This window comes from Mesoplodon bidens (assembly GCF_964165515.1).
Source record: "Mesoplodon bidens genome assembly, chromosome: 3".
Classification (NCBI taxonomy): Eukaryota; Metazoa; Chordata; class Mammalia; order Artiodactyla; family Ziphiidae; genus Mesoplodon; species Mesoplodon bidens.
This window is the reverse complement of record NC_138178.1, coordinates 167,409,193-167,437,160: the sequence shown is the minus strand read 5'-3', so window position 1 is coordinate 167,437,160 and position 27,968 is coordinate 167,409,193. Positions and strand designations below refer to the sequence as shown.

Here is a 27,968-nt window from a genome sequence, read left to right as displayed (position 1 = left end):
CTGGCTCTGGCCTTCCTGGGTGATGGGGCCAAAGGGGAGAGCGACGAGAGGCTGGGCTTTTACAAGCCAGATTCCAGAATGATGGGAGCAGACAGCTTGGGGGGAGGGGAGAAGGTTCTCCGTGGGCTCAGAACCCAGGGTGGGGATGGGGTCTGCATGCTGGTCTCTCAGGCAGCAGCTGTGGCAGGGACCGCAGTCGAGACCAGAGCTGCAGGAAGGTGTGGTTGGGCTGTCAGGGGTCGGGGGTGTGGTGTGGGAATGGCCGTGGGCGACTCCCTGCAGGATGCTGGGCAGGTGCCAGGCCTGCCCCTGACAGGTCATGGAGAGATTGTGGTTTGAGCGTGGTCCCCAGAACCCTGATACACTCCAGGAAGGGGCACCTGATTATAGCGCTCCTGGCCTGAGGGCTTAAAGATCTTGGAAATCCAGTCAGGCTTTAATCAGGCTACAGATAAGAACCAGCCTCCTCCCAGCCCAGCTGGGGCCCGCCCAGGCCGGGGTGCACAGTCCCCACCGGTGTATTGTGTACTTTGCTCTTCCAGGCGGGTAGGGCTGGGCAGGTGGAACTGCCTGTTGGTGTGGACTCAAGATGGCATTGCCCCTGCTTGACAGGGTCGCAGGTTTCCTGTTGGTAACAGCCCCAAAGGGAAGAACGGTCAGTGGGTTGACCCACGCATGTGTTAAATGTTTCGTGCAGTGACCCCAGAGAGCATGTGGGCTTTTGTCACCTCTGTCCCCACTTGTGCTTTCCCGCTGGTATTCCTGCCTTCAGAAGCCCCCCTGGCCTGTCTGTTACCTGCCTCCCCCAGGGAACCCTTCCTTACCTCTCCCCTTGCCTCTCGCCTCTCTGCACACACTGGGGTGGATTTGAATCCTGGCCTCTCTTAGCTGTGTGATCTTGGGCAAGTCATTTTACCTCTCTGAGCCCCAGCTTTACAGCTGTGTGTGCCCTGAAGCCACCCGTGGCCCAGGTGGCTGACCTGGGTCAGTACTTTGTGCCAATACCAAGCTGTTTTTAAGACTTTTCTCAAACTGTGGGCCTCGATGGGCAGCCTGGCTTTCTTATCCTGGGAGTAGCTGGGTGAGCAAGGTTTTAGGGATAGGGCTGAAACTTTAATTTTCTTCTCCTTGTCTGAGGCTCCTTTCCCTTTCTCTGCCCACTAGCATCTCCCTGTGTTCCTGAGCCCCCCAACATCCTGAAGCCAGGACCTGGGTCACCCCACCAGCCCCAGTTCCCCCTGAAATGAAGACAAGGCAGACAGAAAAGGGACTTTTCTTCAGAGCCCTGTTAGGGCCCAGCTCTACCTGGCCCAGTTCCAGCCACGTCCGTGGAAAGGGTATTTGATCAACAACCTCAAAACAGGGAGATCGCAGCCTCAAACAAATCCTTTTGCCAAATCCTTTTACATGTTGCAGGGGGTTGGTGACCTGAAAAAGTCACAAGCGTTTTCCAAAACCTCCAGCATCAAGGCCCACCCAGGGACTGGCATTGAAGGTACCTGGCTGAGGCGAGAGGGACTGTTTCGCTCTTAGCTATACTTTCTGTTCATTTGTGGCTGTCACTCACTCAGTGGACGTTTATTAGAATATCAGGGCAGCATTAGGAAAACCACGTTTCCCATGTGTTAGATCTGTGTTTCAGTCCTGGCTCTGTTCCGCTGAGACCTGGGACATTTGTGCTATTTGTACTCTAGACGTTTAATGTCCTTAACTTAAATGACTTGAGCTGCCCCCACTGCGGGGGGGCGTCCTGAGGGTTGAGATGGGCGTGAAGGTGCCCGCCCATGGCAGGTGCGCGGTACGCCACCCCCGCTGTTGTCCTTTTGTAGATGGTGTGCAGTATTAGACACCGTGGGGGCCACAGGCCGGGTGAGGTGGGGTCCTTGCTACTGGAGCTCATGGTCAGAGAGGGTCGGCCATAGTAGGGCTTTGCTGTGTTTCGGGGGTTTCCAGCATCTGAACTTCTCAATTTACATGTCTTCCCATGGATCGCGGAGGCCAGGCCATCCTGCCCTTGGACGTGGACACGTGCTGGGTGTGGGCACATGCCAGACCACCTCCTGGCCCTGCTGTCCAGGAAGCAGGGACGGGGAGCATTCATGGCCGCGGAGGCAGGTGCCCGCCGGACGGGGAGGGCACGTGCCTGGGTTTGGGCCGCGCAGTGCGTCCTCTTCTCACGGCTGCAGGGCCCACTTTGCTTGCGCTTCAGGGTGCAGCCTCCCTTGCTGGGGTCCGGTTTCCGGGCGTGGCTCTCCTGGCTTTCTGCCGACTCTGGGCTGCATGCTGGCCTTTTTAGTGGGGCCCTGTTCATGGCAGCCCTGGGACAGTTCTGCGCTCAGGTCTCTGGGACTCAGAGTAACACATGCTGAGAGCAGGGAGGGGGAGAAGGATTGCCATGCTTACCTGTGGGGAGGGTCAAGGAAGACTTCTTGGAGGAGGGGGCATTCAGAGGGCACTTTGTGGGATAAAAGGCCTGCAGGGAGGAGGTTGTGGGTGAGGTTTGGACAAGTGTGACCATGAGGAGGGAACATAGAATTCAGTTATGCAGGGGGTTCCTTCCTCTCTCCCTCTCCTCTATCCCTCTCCCTCTCCCTCTCCCTCTCCCTTCCCTCTTCCTCTCCCTTCCCTCTCCCTCTCCCTCTCCCTTCCCTCTCCCTTCCCTCTCCCTCTCCCCCTCCCCCTCCCCTCCCCTCCCTCTCCCTCTCCCTCTCCCTCTCCTCTCTCCCTCTCCCTCTCCTCTCCCTCTCCTCTCTCCCTCTCCCTCTCCCTTTCCTCTCCCTCTCCCTCTCCCTCTCCCTCTCCCTTCCCTCTCCCTCTCCCTCTCCCTTCCCTCTCCCTCTCCCCCTCCCCCTCCTCTCTCCCTCTCCCTTCCCTCTCCCTCTCCCTCCCCTCTCCCTCTCCCTCTCCCTTCCCTCTCCCTCTCCCTTCCTTCTCCCTCTCCCTCCCCTCTCCCTCTCCCCCTCCCTCTCCCTCTCCTCTCCCCCTCTCCCTCCCTCTCCTCTCCCCCTCCCCCTCCCCCTCCCCTTCCCCTTCCTCCCTTCCTTCTGGTCAGCCTGCCTCATTCAAAGCCCAGCTCTGCCACTTGCCAGTACAGCCTGGCCCTGGCCTCACGGCCTCTTAGAATCTCTTTCCTCATCAGTGAGATGTAAGTGACAGTACTGTTCACCTGCTGAGGTCTCTGAGGAGTAAAGGGTCGAGGACAGTGCCTCGTGAGGGAGTGAGTCGTGCTGGAAGCCAGGACCGTGGGTAAGCAGATAACCCTGACCTCAGGCCGGCCATCGGCAGTGGTAAGAAAGGCCAGGGCAGGCACAGAACACTGTGCCCCTCAGACTCCTGCCCAGGGTTAGTCCATGGCAGCTGTGCAGGATCAGCCGACGCCTGCTGCCCCGACTCTGTGTTGACGGGGAGGAGAAGTACACGCGGAGCGGCTGCGCTGCGCTCGGTGCGGCTCACGTCCTTTCTCCTTCCAGCCACTCGACACCTTGTGAAGCAGGTACCCTCCTTCCTTTCTAGCAGGTGAGGTTAAGTGCCTCGCTCCGCCCCAAGGCCATCCAGCAGGTGGGCCAGGACCTGGCACCGGCTCCCTCTGCCTCGCAAGCTGGGCTGTTTCCACAACCCCATGTGCCCCCCGCGCCGGGGGTGGGGGGAGGCAGGCTTGGCGGGGGACAAGGGCAGCACGCCAGAGTGGCCACAGAGCCACGGCCTGCCCGGGCCTCAGGGTGGCCCCCTGAGGAGGGAGTGTGTGAACATCCCCTTTGGGGAAGGCTGGGAGCTCACCAGCTAGAGGAGGGGGAGGAACGGGCCCCCGAGAGCTGACCCAGCGCTGGCCTTTGACCCATACCGTGTTCATGGTCGGGGGTGGGGAACGGGCAGGGGCAGTGTGACAGGGGACCCTGTGTGCTCTGACCAGGGGCTTGGACCCCACTCTTTCCTTGGTGGGAGCTGGTGCAGGTGGGGGTGGCATGCTGGGCGGAGACCTGTCTCTTCCCCTCCCCCTGCTCTGTCCTTGTACCTTAGGGCCATGCCCAGGACCCTGGGCCCAGGCCCTGTTCTAGCAGGAAGCAAACCTTGGTTCGTGAAGCCCCAAGGATGGGCCCCAGGCTTGACATCTGCCCTCACACAGACCCTCAGAGTGCTCAGTTCTCTGGTCTGTAAAATGGGTGTGGAATCACCTGACCGTTCTCTCCTCCCAGGGGAATGGTAAGATTGAAGAGCCTGCCAGATGTGTGAACAGGTAGGTTTTAAAATAAAGGCAGTTTTACCCAAAAGGAACAAAACGTTTCCTGAAACCATGGAAGATGCGCTGGGCGTTCCTTGGGTAGCCTGTGTTGGAGGTGGGGGGACCCCAGTGTGTGGTGTCACCCCATCCAGAAGAGAATGGTCCTTTGGGGGTCTGGGGAGCTGGATGCAGAGGCAGTGGGTCTGCAGAGCAGGGCCCCCTCTGCAGGAGTTGCTGAGGGCAGAGAAGGTCCTGGAGGAGAAGTGAAAACGCCCCTTTCCCTCCCACCTCGGCTTGGTGGACGGCAACAGTGCCAGCCAGGGGCTGGGGTCAGCCCATCCAGTGGTATGGAGGCCATGCACCGGCCCAGGCACTACCGGCCTGCTGGAGGTGCCCAGTGGGCAGGTCATGCTGATCCTGAGAGGCCACCAGGTGTCAGGAGCCACTTCAAGTGACCCTTTCCGGGGCTGGTGCCTCCTTTCCCCCCTTCAGTGGTAGCTGAAGCACAGGGGGGTTGAGTGGCCACCCAGGCAGGGGCTGTGGGTCTTAGGTTTATAAAGAAGTAGACACAGAGCGAAGGAGGATTCTTAGAGAAGTTGATGGGCCGATTAATTGAGGAAATCCTATTCCAAGCAAGGAGGTGGAGATGCAGGGTGTTCCTGGGAAGCAGTGAGCAGGAGTCTTGCTTGGCCGACAGGAGCCTGGGGAGGGCAGATTGGAGCCGGACCCCAGGCACTCAGGAACTCCGGGCTTGGGCTTCGTTTGGTAGCATAAGGGGAGTCCTGGGTGGGCTTTTGTCGTGGCTGGGCCCCCTCGGGAACTGGGTGCAGGAGGATGCCCTAGCAGCCGAGGGGGGCAGTCAGTGGCAATAGCACAGGGGACTTACTGCAGAACTTGGGAAACATCTTTGGGGGCTCAGTTCAGAGAAGAATTGAGCAAGAAACAGGGCACAGGTATTAGGAGTAGTTGTCGAGCATCTTATTTTCTGGCAGGATCAAGAAGTGAGGTTTTCCACTAAACGCATTGCTTTGGGTAGTTGCTTGGAGCTTACCTCTTTGTCTTCTGAAAAGTGGTTTTACAGGTTTCACCATATATATCCCACTCCTCTTTTCCCTTTTAAAAAAAGAGTATATGGGATACAATTTAATTCTTTTTCTTACGTTATTGTACAATTAGAAACAACCAAATGTTAAATGGTAGGGCGTTGGTGAAATAAATAATGCTTTATTGGTCTTTAAATGGCAGTGATTTAGAAGAACATGCAATGCCATAGGAAAATGTCCATTATAGCACACTTACTTAAAAAGTAGGATCCGTAGTCATGTAGTATGACTCCGATTTGGGGAAAATATATCTAAAAAGTGGAGGGATGTATACCAAGGTTACCTGTGAAATCAAGGAAGAATTATCTGGTGTGAATAAGTAACTTGGAATTTAAACATCTCTTACAAGGAGCAACTATTAATTTGATCAGGAAGTCGCATTACTTCATAGCCACATCTGATATCTTTCCAGTCAGCCTGATTTTCTTTGTCTCCTCTGTGGAACACTCTAGAATCTGAGCTCCTGGCAAGCAGAGGGGCCCGAGTCCCATTTGGGCTTCGTGGGGCGCCAAGTGGCATTACTGTCTTGGGCTTTCAGACCGCACCCTTCTGGAAGCTGTGTTTGTGTTCCAGCCCTGCCATTTCTAGCTGCTGTTCTTGAGCCCCGGGCTGGCTCCTCTGTGTGAAGGGACCTAGCCTGCAGGTGGCTGCAAAGGTCAGGCTGCTCCATCCTGGAGTTAGATCAAAGCCTGAGCTGGGCCTTCATCTGTGGTTGCCATTTCATTCCAACAGTGAGACCCAACCTTCATGCTTCTTGAAATACCTTAAAGAATCCTTGCTAAGTTTTGAAGTTTTGTTAAGAGTCAGTGTGAGTTTGACCCCCGGGCCTGTCTGAAATAAAGGCAAATGCCCCCTCCCCGCCCTTGCAAGCAGGTGGGTCTGACCTCCTGGGTGAAGAAGTGCCGTCCATCTCTTTTCCTATCTTTCTTGCCCTGCTGACCATGTGAGGGACATGGAGGTGGCTTTGTCCTGGGGCCAGCGGCTTGGCAGGGAGGTGTGCTGTGGTTGGGGGGTTGCTTTGTGGCCCCCAGGGATTGGGACTGACTCAGCCAGGCTCTGCCCCAGAGCAGGGGGCCACCCAGAGAGCAGGGGACAGCCCTCGGGGCCAGCCTTGTGCAAGAACAGCCCTGACAAGTGGGGTCACTGACCAAGAAAAAAGGAGCATTGTTGAGTGGATGAGGGTGGGGAGAATATCGGGGTTTTCACTAGCCAGAGGCTCTGTTCTGGGGTTTTCCCAGCTCCCCAGCGATCCCCACTGTGGTCTGGGCTGCACCCCTGGCAGGTACAGCCTTTTTCTTCCTTCGAGGTAGCCTTGCTTTGGTAGCTGTCCATCTCTTCCAGCCCCTCCTGGCTCTGCTTCAGGGAGATTTTTCTTAGCATTTCCCGGCTCTGAGGGCCATCCCCTCCCTGCCCCCTGGTACTGAGATGAGTGGGAGGGAAGGCAGCTCGTGTTCTGGGTCATGATCCCAGAGCAGAGAGAATAGGGTCAGTGTTCCCAGGCGATGGGTCTGAGCTTGGAGGGTGGGGGCAGGGGGGAGAAAATATGGCGCCGGACAGGGGAGCCCTCGGCCCCAGGGACCTGCGCTGCTGATTTGGGACCTGTGGGGGGAGCAGTGGGGAGGGGCCACCAGCCAACGGAACAAGTCTGGAGGGTCAGATGGGCTGTGTGCCCCTGGCAGCGTCTTGGAGAAAGCTGTGTTTATTAACCATTGGTGACGTCAGAAGAATGTGTAATCAGCTGCTTATAAGAGGAGCCTAAGTCCCATCTCTGTGTGTCCTCTCCCTGTCTTTGAGTCTATCTTAAACCTCCACGAGATGTTTGCAGTTTTTCTCATTGTGACCTTGACCATATGCCCTTCGGACATTGCAGTCCTCGCACCCTGCAGGCATCCTGGGGCAGGGCTGCCAGCAGGAGGGGACAGTGTCTGTCTCGTGTCCTCGTCTGCTCTCTGGGGCCCCCCAGGCTGCCGATGGTGAGCTCCTCGGCAAGGGGGCAGATTTCACTGATTTCGTAATTGAGGCTTGGGGAAGGGGTGGCCTTGGCGAACACGCCCTCCCACCTGCTTCCATCCTCTCTTAGGATGCTCTTTGGGAATTAGAGGACCATGAACTAGTGATCAAAGTGCTCAGGTCAAGTCTGGGAAGCGGGTAGCCACCTGGCACCACACACTTCTTCCCACCAAGTTTTGTCTGGGACATCCAGGCCCACGGTTCAACTCCACGGGCCCCAGAACGTTATGGACCCCTGGCCGGGCCACGCTCAGGGTCCCGGCCTTCAGGTCCCAGGCTGACTCAAGTTTGGTTGAACCCTGGCTTTGCCGTCTTCTAGTACCAAGGAGGGTTAGACGGGCGCGGCGCTGCAGGACACTAGTCACTGCTCAGCCTATGGTTATTGCTGTCCTGGACGGCCTCGGTGGTGCCTGGTGGACCGCTGCTTCCCATTCCTGGTGTCAGGATCAGCCATGCCGGTTTCTGCTGCCCCTTCCAGCAACCCTGCTCTCCAAGCCCTGTGTCCGAGGCAACGCTGCCTCTTTGGCCATCTGCTGACCTCCCATTCTCCCTGGATTCCAGATGCAGGATTTCCCTGGCGCTTTGGTCTGCACTGGTGATTTGGGACTCCCTGGTAGATGGGTGCAGATGTGCGCCCCCAGACATACCTTCACGGCTCAGCCCACCGGCCACCTCCTCTGAGTGGACTTCCTGACCGCCTGCTTGAATAACTGCACCTTCACGTGTGTCCCTGCCGCACTCTTTGTCATTCTGGAAGAGCTGCTGTTCTCTTATGCCTCACTTTCCCACAGTGCCTGCGTCTGCCCCCGAGAGCTTCCCTGCCACCCTGGCCTGGGGTCAGGTGCATACACAGGGACAGCTTGGTTCCTGTGTGTTGAATGAATGACTGTGAAGTAGCCTGACCAGGTCCCCGGGATCAGCGAGGGGATGAGACAAGGGACGGTGCACAGGGGTGAGCAGTGCATTGTCCTGGGAGATTCCAGGGGAGAGAGGCGTGTGCTCACCAGCAGGCCGGCATGTAGGCCACGGGTGCCCAGAGAACCAGCCCCTCAGTGCTGCCTGGGGTGGGGCGGGGAGGGAAAGGCCTGCGGAGGAGCTGCCAGGCCTGAGAGGTGAGGGGTTTGCAGGAGGGTGGGGACGTCCAGGCGCAGGGGCCCACCGAAGCCTGGGCCCAGCGGTAAGGGCCCGCTGCCCCGTGTGCTGGAGCTGTGCAGCCTGCTCTGCTGCAGCTGTGACTTGTCCTCTCCACCCGGTGAGTTCACTGCCGCGGCTCTCATCTCAGTTTCTGACTTGACCTTGCTGGGCGTGTCGGCGTGCATCCATTCAGCCAGCAGGGACATTTGCTGAGTCCCCACCTCACACGGGTGACTAGGACACGCCCCGCCCTCTGAGGAGGGGAAGCAGAGCAGACAGATCATCTCAACCCCGGACGGTCAGTGCTATGGCAGAGCCCACCTCCCATGTCCATTCCTGGCAGAAGGTTCTGGAAATGCACACAAATAAATGAGTATAGGCATAACCGGGCAGAGGGACTGGAGTCACCTTCTGAGGACACTTGTAGGCTCCCCAGAGAGAAGGAGAGTTTTCTGGGTCAGGATCAAGGAACTCAAGGGTCTCCTTGCCTTCCAGCAAATCCCGCTGCTTTACCTTTGGGTTTTCCAGAGCCTCCCCCTCCTGCAGAGACAGGAAGGGGTGGTTGCCATAGGAACTGCTGGGTGCTGCGGGATCTCCCTCCTAAATCAGCCAGCCTCTGAGGGACTGGCTGGGGCAGGATGCTGAGGGAGGGCCCCGTGACTAGGGTGTTGGATCAGAGGTTAGGAGGGACCTATGGGGAAAACATTAGATCGCTTTTGGGGGCTCACACTTTGGGGGTCTGGGACGGCGGTGTCAGAGCTCACTCTTTTTTTTTGGCTGCTGGGTTGTTTTTTTTTTTTTTTTTTTTGCGGTATGCGTGCCTCTCACTGTTGTGGCCTCTCCTGTTGCACAGCACAGGCTCTGAACGCGCAGGCTCAGCGGCCATGGCTCACGGGCCCAACCGCTCCGCAGCATGTGGGATCCTCCCGGACCGGGGCACGAACCCGTGTCCCCTGCATCAGCAGGCGGACTCAACCACTGCGCCACCAGGGAAGCCCTGTTGTGTTTTTTTTTTTAATTTATTTGTTTATTTATGGCTGTGTTGGGTCTTTGTTGCTGTGCGAGGGCTTTCTCTAGTTGCGGCGAGCGGGGGCTACTCTTCGTTGCGGTGCGCGGGCTTCTCACTGCGATGGCTTCTCTTGTTGCGGAGCACGGGCTCTAGGCGCGCGGGCTTCAGTAGCTGTGAGAGCCCACTCTTTTCTTCCACTCCTGGCTTTGGAGAAAGGCTGTGGCCAGCACCCCGTACCCCTACCGCTTGACAGGCATCTGTCCTGTGTGCACACCCCACCCCATCCTCGGTCCCCAGCCACTCGGTCCCTGTATACTTCTGCTTCTTCCCTCCCTACCCCCATTCCTGCCCTGGTTCCACACCTTTCTCTTCGCCCCCGTGCTGCCCAGGAGCCCCCCTGTGCCCTGGTCTTATCCTGCTACACACGCACACACGGCCATTCTCTCCCATTACAAACCCTCCCTGGCTCCTGAGACCCCGAGGGATCTGTGTGACCCTCTTTCTGGCTTCTCCTCTGTCCCCAGACTCCCACCTCTTCTCTGACCTGAGCCCCTTCACACGCGCTGGCCCCATCGCCCGCTGCTCAGGATCAGTTCCAGTGTGGCGTCTTCCCTGACGAAGCTCACACTCTTTCGGTTACACCCCTCACCCCCGACCCTGGCTGTCCTCACCCCTTGCACGGTCCTCCACTCCTGCTCGGGCCACCCCTGTGGTCACTGTGTACTGATTCCTGGTTGGTTTTCTCTCTGCCTTCGGCCCTGGTCCTTATGCCTGTGCCTAGCAAGGGTCCAGGCCCAGAGGAGGTGCTGGGGGATGTTTGATGGGAAGACTGTCCCCTATGTGCAACATTGATAAAGGCTCCTGCTAAGATGAGAAAAGCTAACTACGCGCTAGGCTTGGCAACCCTGTGCGTTGATACAGTGGCTGTTTCTTCGAGTTCCTCTGAGGTGCAGCTGTGCTAGTGCAGTTAGTTTAAACTTGATGTCACGCCCTCCAGGACCTTCCTGAACCTGGTCCCCCCACCCCCCAGGCTTAGTTTGGGTGACCCTCGGGTCTTCCTCTCACCTGTAGGACTGCAGTTAATACCAAATTCCACTTAGTCACAGGCCTCTGAGCAGAATCTATGACAACACTTTTGCATTTGCTGATTTAATTTTTTTTTTTTTTTTTTTTTTTTTTTTTTTTTTGTGGTGCACAGGCCTCTCACTGTTGTGGCCTTTCCCGTGGCAGAGCACAGGCTCCAGACGCACAGGCTCAGCAGCCATGGCTCACGGGCCTAGCCGCTCCACAGCATGTGGGATCTTCCCGGACTGGGGCACGAACCCGTGTCCCCCGCATTGGCAGGCGGACTCTCAATCACTGTGCCACCAGGAAAGCCCTGATTTAATTTTTTTTAACATCTTTATTGGAGCATAATTGCTTTACAATGGTGTGTTAGTTTCTGGTTTATAACAAAGGGAATCAGCTATGCATATACATACATCCCCATATCTCCTCCCTCTTGCGTCTCCCTCCCACCCGCTCTATCCCACCCCTCTACGTGGTCACAAAGCGCTGAGCTGATCTCCCTGTGCTATGCGGCTGCTTCCCACTAGCTATCTATTTTACATTTGATAGTGTGTATAAATCCATGCCACTCTCTCACTTCGTCCCAGCTTCCCCTTCCCCCTCCCCGTGTCCTCAAAACTACAGTGAGGTATCACTTCACACCAGTCAGAATGGCCATCATCAAAAAATCTACAAACAATAAATGCTGGAGAGGGTGTGGAGAAAAGGGAACCCTCTTGCACTATTGGTGGGAATGTAAATTGATACAGCCACTATGGAGAACAGTATGGAGGTTCCTTACAAAACTAAAAATAAAACTACCATACGACCCAGCAATCCCACTACTGGGTATATACCCTGAGAAAACCATAATTCAAAAAGTCATGTACCACAGTGTTCATTGCAGCTCTATTTACAATAGCCAGGAGATGGAAACAACCTAATTGTCCATCATCGGATGAATGGATAAAGAAGAGGTGGCACATGTGTACAATGGAATATTACTCAGCCATAAAAAGAAATGAAATTAAGTTATTTGTAGTGAGGTGGATGGACCTAGAGACTGTCATACAGAGTGAAGTAAGTCAGAAAGAGAAAAACAAATACTGTATGCTAACACATATATATGGAATCTTAAAAAAAAAATGGTTATGAAGGACCTAGGGGCAGGACAGGAGTAAAGATGCAGACTAGAGAATGGACTTGCTGATTTAATTTGTAGACCCTGGGAAAAACCTGCGACCGATTTCATTCCTCCGCCTGCTTTAGGAAGTGGAGCCTTTGCTGCACTCGCGGGCTTTCTCAGCTCTCTGCTTTCACTCTGAGTCTCTTCCGGGCGTCTCCTTGTCGAGGCCTCCTAAGCGCCTCTGAGCAGCTGTTGCCGCAGTGAGATGGAACTGCCAGGCCCTTTGCGGAAGGCCCGGATGCAGGCCCGCCCCCGGCCAGAAGGGCTGGCCTCGCAGGGTGCGTGAGCTGCCCTGTCACCACTGTCACCCGTTGACCTGAGCTTAAAGACAGCTGCTCAGAGCCATCGAGTGCATTGCAGTCTCCGCGTCACAAGTCTTAGCAACCTGTCAGGGTCACCACGTGCCACTCCGGGAAGTTGCTGATCGGAAGTGCACCAAGCTGCCCCCTCCTGTGTGGTGTGTGGTGATCCTTGGGGCCTTCCTCCCATTGCAGGGCAGGGGTGGGCAGATACATTGTCTATAGGATTTTCCGTGGTGGTTTGGTGAAGTTTCTACATTTCTGTGACCTGGCATTCTCTAGAATTCTCCCAAGTGAGTTCGGGAAGGGTTCTAGCGCCAACTTTCTCCCTCTGTCAGTGGCCAGGGCACACAAGCGTTTTAAAATACTTGAGCCCTGCGCTAAAGATGCCAGTTTGACTGGATACCACCCAGCACCTTTTCAAGCGATTTGGAGAACACTGAACTTCTCTTTTCCATGGGATGTGTTTAATTTTTTTTAAATGCTTTCATTAACATTATATCAAATACCCATTTGGAAACTGCCTCAAGGGATGCTCTCTTTGGACTGGAAATAAATGACTATAGAAAGGATACTGCTTTGGGGCTTGAAAAATAATCTTTGCAGGCTTTGTAGAAGTTTGACTCAAAGTTTTCCTTTCTCATTGTTAAAGAGGAGGCACAAAGAGTATTTTTGGCCTGGAGAATTCTTAGCCGCTTGTGACCGAGCTGCCAGTTGCCGTTCTGCAAAGATCGTGGAGATAAAGGCAACATTGAGATGTGTTTTCCGTTGTCAGCAGGAAAAAAAACCACCCTGGGCTGGCAGCCAGGGCTGGGCAGGGAGCAAGGGGGCATGGTTTGGGAATCCCAGCTGGGGGTGGTCAGCTATTCTCATCCCACCAGCTCTGGGTACCAGCCCCGGGGCCCTCGTATTACAGACAAGGAAAGTGATGGCCCCCCGTTACTCGGCCGGTCAGTGCAGGCTCTTGACCTGCCCTCTTCAGAGTATCCTGGTTTTTGAAGTTCCTTCTTAAGCCCTCTGTTCTGTGAGGCCATAAAATTGACAACTGTGCCTGTTAAGTGCTTCCAGTGTCTTCGAGGCTGGTTGCCGACACCTCACAGGTGTTAACTTCCAGAGTGGTCTCTTCAGAGAGAACTGAGAGGTAACTCCCTGCCCAGCGCCCTCCGGGGGCTTCCCCTCCCACTGGGGACACCTTCCCAACTCCCAGTCCCGTCCTTGGCAGCTCTATACAACCTGCCTCGTGCCCTTGTCCCCCTCCCCCTGAGGACCCCCCCCCCCGCAGTGCAGCCTGTGCTCGGGGCCCCACCCGGCTTTCCCCGTTCCTCCTCCATCATTCCTGGGTCCTTCTCCTTGTTCAGGTCTCAGCTGAGACGATGGGTCCTTGGGGAGGCCTCGCGTTAGTTCCCTGGGCTGCCCTGTAACGAATTCAAGATTGTGCGGCTTAAACTACAAATGTATTGTCTCACAGCTCCAGAGGCTGGAAGTCGAGATCAGGGTGTCAGCTGGTGGGTTCCTTCTGAGGCTGTGAGTGAGGACCTGTGCCAGGCCTCTCTCCTAACTTCTGGTGTTACTGGTGATCTTTGGTGTCCTTGGCTTGTAGATGCATCACCCTGATCTCCACCTTCATCTTCACGTGACATTCTCCCTGATGTGTGTCAGCACCCAAATTTCTCCTTTTTATAATATAGGCCACCAGTCATATGGAGTTAGGGGCCCACCCTACTCCAGTATGACCTCAGCTTAACGAATTACATCTGCAATGCGCCAGTTCCTAAATAAGGTCACCTTCTACGGTACTGATGGTTAGGACTTCAATCTAACCTTTTTGTGGGGGGACAGAATTCAACTCCTAACAGGCCTTCTCTGATGAGTCTGTTCCACCCCACCACCGCCCCAGTATGCTCTCTACACTGATTTTATTCATGTTGTGATGCTTGATGGCCACCTGAAATTATTTTATTTATTTGTTTATTGTTCATCTTCCTCCACTAGAGTATGAGGTCCTGAGACAGGGACCTTGGCCGTCCTGTCCACTATTGTATCTTCAGCACTCAAGCAAAGCCAGGCACAAAGGGTTCACTCACAGGAACTGCTGAGTGAGTGAACGAATGCATGGCTGGATGCACGGGTGGGTGAAAGGCTGAGCGAACGGCTGAAAGAGCGGCCCTACAAAGCAGGTACTCTCATCATCCCCCCACACTGAGATTCCGAGAAAACAAGGCCAGATTGAAGAACAGTCTTTTGTGTCTGATTCGTGAAGCAGTAGCGGTTTCTCTTTTATTTAAATCTTAAAGAGCAGAAGCAAGGATTGCTGTTATTGCGTTCTTGATGTTTTGAGAGTTTGTCAAAGGAGACACGTCTCACCCCATGTGCTTTTGCACATCCTGCAGTCACGTTCTGCTGCCTGCGGACCCTCACCCCTGTGGCCCGCGGAGTGCCGTTCTCTCACACCTCCATCACCTCGTTGGCCTCACGTGTCGCTCGGGTGGAGGATGCAGCATGCGTTGGGTACCAACTTCAAGTTTACCATCTTGAAGGTAAACTTCAAGGGAGGGAAGTTGGCATCCAGGTCAGTCAGTGCTTGATCTGAAATCCTCGGTAGGAAGTGCAGAGAGAAAGGTGAGAGCCAGTTCAGGGTTGGGGTCGGGGGGGCTCTGGAAGAGGGATGGTGGCATTTGAATTGAGCTGGCGGAGAGCTCAGATGGAGAGCCTCACCCCGTCTCAGCCCAGGCTTTTAGCTTTGGGGTGGTCAGATGAGGTGGACAGGAGGACTGTTGTCCCTTTGCCTCTTTTCCTCATCCACCCTCTTGGGTCCTTGAGGGTCAGTGTCTGGTGCCTCTCCGATCCTGCATTATACTTGGTTGTAGACAGGCACCCAGAGGCAGGGGACCTCAAGACGCTCATGGTCTGCTTGGGAGGGCAAGGCTCAAGCCCAGGAAGCCACGCGGGTGACCGAGGGGCGGCTCCTCCTTTGCTCTTGTGTGCTGTGGTTGGAGCCCGGCCTTTCTAGCCCCCGGAAGTTCATGGCCTGCTAGCTTGGCTGAGAACGCAGCTACTGTAAGGCCTTGGGCCTCTCGAGCTCCCTGTGGAGGCCAGGCCTCCTCTCTGCAGGGTGCACGACCTAGTGCTGGAACTGGGGCGTCCACGTCACCCTGCTTGTCCCCTGGGCATGTATCCTTGTTTGCTCCGTGGCCCCAAGGCACCCTCGACTTTCTCACCCTGCCAGGCTCAGGGTGTCCGCAGCTTGTTCCTGGGGCCACTTGGACTTCTGCAGAAGACTTTGATTGGGGGTTCCAATGGGCCCTGTGGAGCCCCGCTCCCTGAGCACAGTGTAGGCATACTAAGCTAGGGGACCTTGGGGGTCCTGGCCCCTGGGAGCTGGGACAGCGTGCTGAAAACAGAATGAGGGTGATGGCTGTGGGGAAAGGAGCAGGTAAGAGACTGGGGTCGGAAATCCCTCGGGCCTGCCCCCCACCGGCAGTGCCCTCGGGCAAGTTACCTTGTCCTTCTGTCTTCATTTTATCAGTGCACAACGGGGATAACATTTACTTGGAGGGGTGGCTGTATAAGTGCTCAATAAACATTGTGTGAATGGATGGGTAGGTTGATGGGTGGATGGTCTGAGTCTCTAGCCTCAGGGAAGCACTTCAGTACATGTTAGCTGGTCTCTGGCGCAGCCGGGCACTGTGCCAGGCTATGCAGGGGTCACAGGGAGGAACAGGACACAGTCCTGGACCTCAGCGAGGGCACACAGGCCAAGGAGAACTCTTTTTCTGAAACTCACCAGTGGTGTAAATATCATGCCTGGGGCCCAGAAAAGTCCGATCTGAACCCCAAGGGCAGTTACTGGTTGGTCTCGGAGGAAGCGGATCCAGCAAGCACTGTGACTGATGAGGCTTTGGAGGGCCCGGGAGCAGAGAAGTCTCCAGGAAGGGGGAGCTGACACTGCTCCTCGGCACCGTGCCTGCCGGAGGGCCTGCTGAGGGCTCAGCCCGGCACTGAGGCTTTGCCAGCACTGTCTTAAATGCTAGAGGCAATGACTTCTCCGGCTCTTTGAGATAAAGTTGGCTTGCAGATTCCCAGAACTTTGGAGCTGCACGCAAGGGACCTTCATCCTTAGGCCGTTGAAGGAGTTGGCCCTTCCTCTTCTGGGGGAGAAGGGTTACCCACGCGTCTGCCTTAACCAGATTGTTGTTTGTTATGCTAGTCATTGGAGACCAGTTGCTCAGAGATTGGGGCATTGGGTCCGGGAGTGTTTGGGGCAGAGGCTGCCGGGGTGACCAACGTCGTGCTTGGCCCAGCCTGCAGGTCTTGGTGGCCAGTCCCTCGTGACCCCCAGCTCTTGAGGTCTCTCTGAGGGCCTCTTGGAGCTCCTTTGGGAGGGAGAGTCGCTCTTGGCGGGAAGGGCCTTCGGGCTCTGTCCCCTGTCATCTTTTGGAACCAACGCTGCCAAGAAACACGGGACTGGGGCTGCATCCTCCGAGGCCAGGCACCCTTCTGCAGTCCGTCCCCGAGGCACCAGGCCTGACTTTTCTCTCAGGAGAGCACTGCTTCTGCCCGGCGAGGCCTTTCCATGTTGCATATGGCAGTTCCGTCCCCGCCCCTCAGACCTGTGGAGAGTCCAGAGGAATAAATCAGCCTCCTGCCCACTTGCCGTTCATCTGGGCCATTGAGTCTGGACCTTGGCTGAGTCAAAAACTTTTCATCTAGCGACTTGCATTGGAAGTCACAGCTGAAAACACGCCCTCCGCAGGGGTGAATTGAGGGGCAGAAAAGGGATGGAAGGAAAGCCCCAGGTGCCCGGGGCACCCTTTGGCTTAGTGGCTGATTGTCTGGCTTTGGCAGGAGAGAGACCAGCTCATCCCATGCAGCTGTCATGGGATGACCTTGGGCAGGCTACTTAACCTGTCCGTGACCCAGTGTCCTCATCTGCACCTCCTGCGGTCAGTGCTCATTAGCTAGTCTGTGGCCCAAGTCAGGACTCTGTGTTACTTATCGTCATTAACATTGATGGTCCATTTTAATGTGGCAGCGTGAAAGTGTTGAGGAGTCTGATATGAGCTATAGGACAAGTGACCTAGCTTTGCAGAATTCAAATTCTCGTCTGCACCTGAGCTCTTGTTAACAGTACGTGGGGGAAATTTCCACTGGTCAGTAGTAAGGTGAAGACTAAGAATAGGGAAATGGAATAGTTGATCTTTTTTTTTTTTTTTGCGGTACGCAGGCCTCTCACTGCTGTGGCCTCTCCCGTTCCGGAGCACAGGCTCTGGACGCGCAGGCCCAGCGGCCATGGCTCACGGGCCCAGCCGCTCTGCGGCATGTGGGATCTTCCCGGACTGGGGCACGAACCTGCGTCCCCTGCATCGGCAGGCGGACTCCCAACCACTGCGCCACCAGGGAAGCCCTCGCTGACCTTTTTGAGTACACAACTGAATAGGAAAAGCATACCTCCTGCCCTTCTCCTTTACTGTCACAATTTTACACACTCACCACGCCTGATAGCAGGTGTCGGGGGGCTTTTCCCACACCACGCAATCCTGCGACACCAGCTGGGTGTCCCACGGTTTAACTCAGTTTCGACCCTGACCACCTGGAGATGAGTGTCAGATGCCACAGGGTAAGGCCTCAGTCCCACTAGATGAATCCTTGCGGACTTATCAGATGCCGATTGCAAGTTTAGGTTGTTACCTGTGCTCCTGACCCCTCACAGGTTCCCATGACCCCCTCCTCTAGTTTGATTCATTTGCTGGAGTGGCTTCCAGAATTCAGGAAAACAGTGGACTTACTATTTGCCAGCTTATTACAAAAGGGTTATGGGAAAGGATATGGTTGAACATCCAGATGGAAGAGGTGCGTCAGGCAAGGTGCGTGGGAAGAGGCTCCCGTGCCTTCTGAGCGACCCAGTCGCCCAGCGCCTCCACGTGCTCACCATCCAGGACGCTCCCTGAACCCTGTACCTGTGGAATTTTCTATGAAAGCGTCATCACAAAGGCATGATTTGTCACGATCTCATTTTCCAGCCACCCCAGCCAAAGGACAGGGAGTGGGGCTGAAAGTTGCAGTCATGGCTTGATCTAATCATGCCTTGATCTTTCTGGTGACCTGCCCCTATCCAGCCCACCAAGTGTTGCCCCATCAGAATAAAAGACACTCTCCTATCATCCAGGAAACCCCATCTGAGGACAGGCCTGTGTGGTCACCCTCCTCGGAACCTGAGTTTTCAGGCCAGAAGCCTCGTAGTCCTGGCACCGGTGCACGGCTCTTGCACACTGTGTTGGGCTCCGTCCTAAGTAACTTACACACGTGAACTTGTTCAGTTCTCACAATAGCCTGAGCTGGGGACCCGTGAGAGCGACACCGAGCTTAAATAATGTGCCAGGCCTCACAGCTTCACAGCCACTCCTCACAAGACCCGGCTGCCGAGTGTGATTGTGAAATGGTAACCACACCTGCCTGACGTCCTCACTGGCTTCCCTTGCAGCCTTTGCAGTTGAGAGGTCAGTTAACAGCCTGTCTGGGTGTTCAGAGAAGTATAGACTTTTTTTTAGCAGCCCAGGCCTCTGGGTAGAACACCTTGCATGTTGCATCGGGAGCAGGTGTGGAGCCAGTTTTCCCGAATCCCCAGCCTCACCCATGGACCTGCTTCTTTTGTATCTAGCTGGTTATTGATCATGCCAAGGAAGCACGTGCAGGAGTTTGGGAGCGAAGGGAGAGCTGGAAGCACAGCCCAGAGAACCCTCCGGAGAGCTGAAACCCTCTGCCTCTGATCTCATCTCGGCACCCCCCACCCTTCCCCCATCCACACTCTCCCCTCTGGGGACTCTATGAGGGTAGACTAACCGCCCAAACCGGCCACCCCAAATTCTTAGCAGCTTAATGCTGTATTCGTTGTTCATACCACAGCCGAATTCGGGTCCCCTAGGCATTGGGGTCTTCCGCTGGGTCCTCGGCTTCCAGCCTGCAGATCAGGCCTGAGAAAGGGGCGGTTATGGGCCACCCCTCACCCTCCCCCCCCCACCCAAGGTGCCATTCAGGGGCCAGTGCTGTAGGAAAAGCTCTTTCTGCTGAGGTGGTAGCTTAGGGCACCGGAGGCATTTGGAATTGACAGATACGGGAGAGGATTTAATGCAGGCGAGTCCTGCATCTTTGTAGCTGCCCCCTCTACCTGGATTACAGCTCCCTGCCGCCACCCGTCTCCGGAGGTCCCGTTCTTCCTTCTCCCCTCCATGGCTTGATCTGGACACCTCCTCCTCTGGGAGGCTATTTCAACCCTCTTAGCAGAAAAGAGTCCCCCTGCTCTACGGAAGGTCCCTCCTCCTTGGTCTGCGTTGTTCATTCTGTTCTTTAAAGCTGCCAGCGCATTTAGCAGACGTTTACCGAGCTCTTGTCTGGAGCCCCGGTTCTAGGTCCTGGGGACGCCAAGCCCCAGCCCTGGTCTTTGGGGATCTCACGGTCTCGTGGAGGAGACAGAGGGTTAAAGAAATGCCTTTATACTTGGAAGTTACAGTGCAGTCCTGGAGGGATGTGCAAGAGGGTCCTGGGGACACGGGTGAGACGAGGGGGCCATTAATTCTTCCTGTTTGGGGAGGGGTGAGTTCAGAGGTCTGGAAAAGGGTTGAACTTTTGAGCTGGGACTTGGACGATGAGTAAGAGCTCACACGTGGACAGGGGGATGCGGGGTGGGGGACATCCCAGGCAGAGGGCTCGCTCTGGCAGAGGAGCACAGCCCTGCCCTGTGCAAGGACTGGGGCAGCTGGGGCTGCATCCAAAGTGAACAGAGATGCTCCTCCGGCCGCCTGAGGCCCTGAGTTGAGGGGGCAGGGGTCGTTGTCTGTGCCCGGTGCACAGGTGGGGTCCAGAAAATACCGGTCGAATTAACAAGTGACCAAGCAGAAGCAGGAACTTGTCTGGAGGGCTCGTGTGCCACATCTCTAAATGGAATGTTCTCATCCAGCCCTGGGAGGTGTAGTTACGACATCCTCATTTTATGAATAGGGAAACCAAGGCACAGAGCAGTTAAGTGACCTGCTCCAGCCCAGAAGCATCTGAGCCGGGAGGGGTTTCCAGGCGTCTGCTGTGCCCATTATCCCATCCTGTGTTCCTCGACCAGGTCGTGGGGAAGGCAGGGGTAGGCGGAGCCCAGCTCACCTTGGGTCCGGGCCTGGGCATGATGGGGTTGCTTGTTTCGGAGGTCAGAGGTGACTGTTGGGCCACCAGTGTCCGCGGGCCTTTGTCCCATCTCCTCCCAGCCCTCCCTCCACCCTAGTCTGCCTCACTGCCTTCTTTGCTGAGGAAACAGGGGGCCCTTGTTTTCTCCGAGTTCTGAGTGCTCACAGAACAGCATCCAGCGTTGGCCTCACAGGATGGCGTGAATTAGAAATGTGGCGCCTGCAGACCTCTGGCCACGGCAGCCGTCCCTTTCATCGGGACACCTTGTGACTGGCTGAGAGGAACCCTTTCTGAGGAAGAGAACAGGTCCCTGGGAAAGTTCCCTTTTCTGCGAACAGAGTGTGGTCAGAAAAACAAAATGACACAACTGAACTGAGTTCACTTCCACCCCAGCCCCCATCCCCACTGCATCTGGGAAACGAAGCCTCTGAGTTGCCTCCCCTGGTCCCAGGGTTCCCTTCTGTGCAGCATCCTCCATCTGAGGGTCCCTCGTCTCTGACACCCTGCCTCTCTGATGGTCCCATCTTCTGCAGTATCCCCCTCCTGAGAGTCCTGTCTTCTGCGGTCCCCCTTCTCTGCAGTGTCCCCTCCTCTGTGGCACTGCCTCTCCCTCCTGAGGGTCCCTCCTGTGTCCTCCCCCCTCTGAGGGTCTCCTCCTCTGCAGGGTCCTGGGTTCTCTCCCACGTGCGCCCACAGTCTGCTGAGGACCACTCCTGAGGATGCAGCCCCAGAGGGCGTTCTCCCCATTCCCAGCCAGTGGGGAGAGACTGCCGGCTCCTTGGGGTAGACCCCCTCAGGATGACCAAGGCTTGTCTGGTCCCTTGAGGAAAGGCGGTGCTGGAGGGCCTTTTATTTATTTATTTATTTATTTATGCGGTACGCGGGCCCCTCACTGCTGCGGCCTCTCCCGTTGCGGAGCACAGGCTCCGGACGCACAGGCTCAGCGGCCATGGCTCACGGGCCCAGCCGCTCCACTGCATGTGGGATCTTCCCAGACCGGGGCACGAACCCGTGTCCCCTGCATCGGCAGGCAGACTCTCAACCACTGCGCCACCAGGGAAGCCCTGGAGGGCCTTCTAGAGCCACTCTAGCCCAGCTCTGCTTGGGCCCCAGCAAGGATGCTGCAGCGATGCTGAGCGGAGACCATCCAGACCTGACGTGTGTCCTGATTGCTGTTCTCGTGAAAGGGTTTCACTGGCACAAAAATGCTTGGAAAATACACAAAGGAAGGTGGCCGGCTTCCAAAACTCGACTGTTTACCTTCATTGGGGCGGCCGGGAATGCGGGGAGCTTATTTTCCAAACAGCCCACGGTTGTCAGGCCTACAGGCCTTGGGTGATGCCAGGCGAGCATGAGCTGAGGGCATTTCCTGCCCACCTCCTTCTCCAGTCGCACTGGGACCCCAGGTTCCTCTCAGGGGCTGACTGCCCTCTTGCTGCATGGGAAATGTTCTCTCTGGGATGGCGTTTCTGAGGCCCGGGGCGCCCTGCCCAGCATCACCATGTGACCCAGTTCTCTTCCATCCGTGGCTGTCTTGGTCTGAAAATATTGGCCTCTTGTTTTGGTGCCTGTCACAGTGGAGCCGCGGTTACAACACAAATGGGCTTGTGTCTGTGGCACCTCTGAGAATGAGCTGTTCTTTGCCCGTGTTCCCACTTCCCACTGGCTGCTCTGCCTGCCTTCCAATTCTGTTTTATTCTGGGAAGTGGAGTTGGATGGGAATGTAATAATGAATCTGCGGACAGAACCAGAAAGGTCCTTGGAGTTTCCTGTTTTTTATCCAAGGGGAAACTGAGGCCCAGGGACGCTGCTAGGCTTTTGCACAGGCCCCAGGACACCTAGCAGCTAGGCTGCGGGCTGAGCCCATTGGTGTCACTGTGTGTCCAGGCCCCAGCCGGGCCACCTCCCACCCGCGAGGCCTTGCCCGGTCATTTTTCCTCCTGGGCACTTGGTGTCCTGGTCTGTGAAGGGGGACCATCACCCCCAGCTCCTGGGTGTGCTGTGAGGACAAACGCCGTTTCCCTTCCCCATCCACGAGTCCCAGAAGATGGGCAGCTTCTCAGCTGGTCTCATTTTGGCTGCTTTGTACACAGGCTAGTCACCATGGGGGAGGATCAGTGTTCTTCAGTGTTTTCTTTTGGTGAAGTCCATGGAATTTTTTTTTTTTTTCAAATAGGTAAAATCCCTTAACATCTTTCCTGGCAGACAATAAAAAAGAGGAGTTAAGGATATCAGCCAAAAAGAGCTGGCACATTCCGAAGCCTTAACGGAAAAAGACTCTAAATAAGGGAGGATGGCAAGGTGTGGGCAGGGTCCAAGGAGCCAGCGGGAGGTGGTGAGGCACCCCAAGAATGGCGGGCTGTCACCACCCCAGGCCTCAGGGGACCAGGGGAAGGAAGAGCTTAGAGACAGTGGTGGTCTTGGGAGAGGGGCTGCCCTGTGCAGTGGGGACGGCGGGAGCAAACACCCAGACTCCCCTCCCCTCCCCCCTCCCATCTTCTGCTGGTGCCTCCAAATGGCCGGGCTCGGCCAGCAGCCAGAGGACAAGGCAGCCGGGTGGTTGTGGCTGTAGAGGACAGCCTCCCGTGGCCCAGAGCAGGCATGGGGCATGGGACAGGCGCTGATTGACAGGCCCGGCTTCAGCTCTGGCTTTGCCCTCTCACCGCGAGGTCCCAGGCGGGTCTCAGAAGTCAGTGTTTGTGGGATTCCTTCTCACTGTGTGGTTTGAAAATGAAAAGAAACGAACGGACGTACGTTTTTAGCACAGTGTCTGCCTAGAGCTGTCACCGTGATCTCTTTATGAATGACTTAGAAACAAATAGCCAGGAATCCCGGAGGGAGGCCCCCCTGGGGGTGGGGCTGAGGGCAGGGATGGGGCTGGTGGCCATCTCCGGGCTCTGCTGAGGCCACCCAGGGGGTCAGCCAGGTGCCGGGCTGGCGCCGTCACCTCCAAGGGAGCGGGCCATGCAGCTGGTGGCGGCCGCGTGCCGGGCGGCAGACATCTGGCCAGTCAGGAAGCTCGGTGTCAGGCGGCCCCGGCTGTTGGCAGGTGCTCCTGTCTTGGGGGTCAGGTGATGCCAACTGTCTGTCAGCCAGCAGCTCTGGCTCCCCCGGGGCCCGATCTTCCTAACCCCACGCTCTTGAAAAAATAAACACGCCCCCCCCAATGGAGCCGGGCCTCAGGGATCCCAGGCAGCCCAGTGCCCCCTCACTTTGTCATCATAGGCCCTGATCTCAGTGTGAAGTGCCAGCTTCTGGTCTCTCAAAGCAGCAGCTCTTAGATTCGCGCAGATCACAGCTTTGCCGAGACTGTGTGTAGTTTTGTGGAGAGAGTGTCCGCTTGGATCTCAGTCCAGGTCTGGCCGTGTGACTTCAGTCGTTGGACTTGACCTCCCTGAACCCTGGTGTCCCCACCTGAAAGACCTGGGTGGTAGGGCAGCTGCAGTGTGGCCGGTAAATGCTTTCACAGTGACTCTCCCTTGATCCACAGAAACTTCGTCACCCTGATCCCACGTGTGTATTTTCTGTGTCCCCGGGCCGCTTGGGGCTCAGGGCCAGAAGTGTAAACACAGGGTCTGCCCCAGAAGGGCTCCAGGCCCTCAGCGAGTTCATCCCATTCGTCCCGTCCTGTCCCACGAGTGCCAGCCCTCCTCCTGCCCCCTCTCCGTGCCGCAGGGACATGCAGAGGAGACGGGATAGACGGGGCAGCGGGCTCAGGAGCTGAAGTTGTTCTTTTTCTCTGTGTCTCCCGCTTGTAGCTGAACCTTAGCCGGCCAATCGAGGAGCAGGGCCCCCTGGACGTCATCATCCACAAACTGACCGATGTCATCCTCGAAGCCGACCAGAACGACAGCCAGTCCCTGGAGCTGGTGCACAGGTTCCAGGTGCGTGGAGGGGTGAGGCGGAAGGCCGGGAGTGGTTCTGTGCGTTTCTAAAGCCGTGGAGCTGTCTTGCCGTGTACTGTGTACACACGGCTCTGCCACTGCCAAGAAGACATGGGCTTGTGGCCGGGCACTTCCCTGATTGAACCAGGGCACGGTTGGAACCCCCTCTGCCCTCTACGCTTAGAGACCTGATTTACCGATCTGAGCACTGCAGAGTCCGCATGTGCCTTTGCGTCCTCAGCGACACACAGCCGCAGCCACAGGTGTTGAGTTGGCACAGGGGCGGAACCCTCTTGCCACCCCTGGAGAAAGGGACCCCCAAGGGCCTTTGAACTGGAGCGGCTGCCCTTGGCCCCTGAGTCCTGCCTTGGTGGAGAGCCCCTCTCCGAGCTCACGGCTTTGACCCTGTGTACCCATCTCTGAGCTGGGACCAAGTCTTCTTGGCTTTTCCCTTCTCCCTTCCCCGTTTCCCCAGTAGCCTGGGTCCTGACCCCACGGTAACGCGCCCGCCACCTTGGGGGTTGCTGCCATTGCCGCCGCTGACTTGGCCTGTGTTTTCTGTGTTGTGGACAAGAGCGTGATTCATTCCTCAGGAAAGCGGCTCAGGGGTCATGAAAAACAAGGTCACGTTATCAGTGAAAATGCAGCCGAGAGAGAGGGCCTCCCTGTGGGAGGGATGCTCGGGCCAGCACTTTGCAGTGTGTGATAACTGGAGGGTTGACGTCCTGTGTTTCTTTATCAGGACAAAGGGGACTCTCATCGACACATAGTAGCCCTCCTGCTGATAGCATTTCTTTCCCCCGTGTGTCCAGGGTCGGTGGCCTCGGCCTCCCTCACTTCCCTGTGGCTCTCGCCCCCTTCTTGACCGACTCTGGCAGATTCCCGCTTCCCATGAGCCCTGGTGGCCCGTTTGTGGCCCTGCTGGTGTCCCGTCCCACTCCCCCACGCAAGTGGGGAGGTGTGCTGTCCACACGTGGTGCCCTGCAGGGCCTTTGCCTGGCCAGCAGCCTGAAGTCTCTTCCGCTTCCATGGGGCTGGGGGGCCGTGGGGAAAGGCGTGTTTGGGCTCCTCTGTGAGCTTGCCAAGCCTCAGTTTTCTTATTTGTAAAATGGCGTTAGTACCAGGAAAACCTCATACCGTGCTGGGAAGAGTAAACAACACGATGCGTATGAAGTGCTTCACCCGGTGCTCAAGCCCCAGCCAGTGCTTAGTTGGTGGTCGATACCAGTGTGATCACATGACCCCCTCGAGCCTTAGTTTCCTCTTCTGTAAAATGGGGTTGCTGCGAGGTCCTGCTTCTTAAGGTGGGCAGGTTGCTGTGAGAAGTAAATGTCTGAGTATGCAGAAGTGTCTAATGTTTGCTGAGTTCTTACAGCTGCTCCCACTACTGCCTGTGTCATTACTTTCTTAGATAAAGGACTGGGAGTTAGGGAACAACCAACCCTGGGGGCCTCCCATCCCCTGCTCCCCGCAAGCACACCCACAGCCCACGGCGCAGGACAGGTGGTGGCTGAGCACTAAAGGGGAACTTGGTCCCCTGTGTTCCTGTTCTTGTGCAGAGAAGGTTGGAGAACGTGTCAGGCGGGATGTGGGGACGTGCAGCTTCAAGGGTTTCAGCCACCGGCTGCGTTTCCCAGGGAAGTCTTGGCTGGGTCCCAGGAGTTGTCCCACCCAGGGCACACACAGCAGCCGGCCCTCAGATGCCTGAGGTGACCTCAGGATAACCTTCCAGCCTCAGTATCTCCGGGATAAATTTTCACTGCCGTCTGTGCTTGAGCATGAAGCGGATATCTGCTAAGGCCGGGACGTTTCCTCTTTTGCGAAGAGCACGATCCTTTGGGGAGAAGGATGACAGGCTGCACTTTGCACAGGCCCCGAGAAGAGAGGAGGAGGGCAGGGGCCGGTGGAGAGAGGGACTGAGAGGTGCCAGGTGAGGCCTGCTCAGCAGCACGCAGGCCATCCTCCCGCCACGGGGCCCCAGGCTGTCGGCGCTGACCTGGTCTTCCCACCCTGTGCGAGAGACGAGATTCAGGTTCAGAGCCAGGCCATAGACTGACACTTGACCTTGACCGTGCCGTTGTTTTCAGATTCCTGTTTTAATATTTATTCTCGGGACATGAGCAGGGAGGCACGGGCTTAGGTGCGGGGTGGGGCCCAGGGTCAGGAGACGCAGAGGGACGTTCAGATTTCAGAGGCCGGGAAGCAGGGCCTCGGGCTTGGGTTTGCAAAGCTGGCCTTTCTGCATTTTGTTGTAAGAAAACGGGGAAAGGTGGTTGGCCCCAGAAGGGGCTCAGCTCGAAGGGCCTTCACCAAAGGCAATACTTGGGTCCCTGGGGAAGTGGCTTGGGGCTGTGTGGGTCAAGATAGATGAGTTTCTGAGATGTTTCTGACAGCCTTAGAGCATTCCGCCCATGGGATGCTTCCATTAAACCTCCAGGACCCAGGGATGGACAGGAATTCTCAGAGCTGAGAGGTTATGCTTTTTTTCTGGCTGCCCTTGTGGACAGGTTGGGGGTTGTGTGTCTGGAGCTTATGCAGATCACTAAAGCTGGTTGCCATAGAAATCAACTCCCGAGCTGCCACCTCCCCCCACAGAAAAAGGAATATTGGCCTCAAGAGGGCTTGGCTTGGAGAATCATCAGGGTGATTCAGTTGTTTTTCTGAGCCAAGGTTCTCGTGGAGCCGACAGCCTGGTGCCACCGAGACTCTGCCCGAGATTCAGTTATCAGGGAACAGACCTGGACAGAGGTCCCCTGGGGTGGCGGGAGGGTCTCCTGGCCTCTAGGGCTGCTTCTGCAGGGGAGCGACGAGAACCTTCTCACTGTGGCATCCAGAGCCAGCTGTCAGGTGTGGCCCAGGGGCTGAGGGGGGGCCCTTTTGCTGCTGCCCCAGAATTGCTAGAAGTGTTACGGTGACTGTATTCCTGAGTTAGGTGGTGCCATCTAGGTGGATCTTCCTGGGGTTTCCCTGAATGAGCTCGGAAGGAGGAGGTTTGAGTCTAAACAGTCACCTCTTCTCCCCATCTTCATTAGCTGGAAGGATGTTAAGTGTCCCCCAAATGGCCCCTGGCCCCCCTGTGTGACCACAGGGACAGCTTCCTCTGCAGTGGCACACTGCTTGCTGAGCACCGTCCACAGGAGCTCCCAGCCCGGAGAGAAGGCCTCGGGAAGCCAGGAACCGCACTCGCAGACCCCAGAGTGATGGACTAGGAGACACGCAGACCTGATCCCCGCTCATCCTGACTAAAAACTCTTTCACACCTTTTCATTGCGATGATAGTGAAGACTGTAGCCTCTGACATGGCCCGTGAGGCCTGCAGTCTGGCCGCGGCCTCCCTCCCCACCTCCCCAGCCTCATCTTGTCCCACCCGCCCCTTCCTTGCCTTGCTGGCCCTCCTGCAGCAGCTGCTCAAGCTCTGAGCTCTTTTCCACCTCAGTGCCTTTGCACAGGACGTTCCCTTAATTGGAATTTGTCCTCACCCCCAGCTCTCAGCTCAGGTGTCCCTTCCTCAGGGATGTCTCTCTGATAACCTGACTTAGGACACATCCCCTGTCCCGGGCCCTTAAAACTTTGCACCTTTCCTTCCCTCCGTTTGGAAGTTTGTCATTCTCTACTGCTTGCTTCTGCCAGTCTCTCCATTTGGGGGTTAGCTCCGCAGGGGCAGGGATCACGTCTGCTTCAAGCTCCCCGGGTATCCCCTTTGCCGCACACAGTGCCTGGTACGTAGGAGACATGTCTACGTGTCTGTGAAGTGGAAGAGCATCGTGGGTGCGGGGCTGGTGCAGGGCGCCCAGGTGGGTTAGGGGAGGGAGAAAGTGGCTCCAGTGGGTAGCTGGGAGGAGGCAGGGAGGGCTCACGAGGCAGACAGCGCCACCTTTTGGGTGCATGTGGACCTCCCTTCGGATGTG

The 27,968-nt window shown here is 56.5% G+C and overlaps 1 protein-coding gene across 1 annotated transcript in view; it reads left to right on the top strand.

Moving 5' to 3' along the window:
* ITPK1 (inositol-tetrakisphosphate 1-kinase) overlaps positions 1–27,968 on the top strand; it is a 165,728-nt gene that overhangs the window by 72,184 nt on the left and 65,576 nt on the right. The window contains exon 3 of the mRNA XM_081228151.1: positions 23,935–24,060. Within this exon, the coding sequence (XP_081084277.1) occupies positions 23,935–24,060 (126 nt within the window). The remainder of the gene's footprint in view (positions 1–23,934; positions 24,061–27,968) is intronic.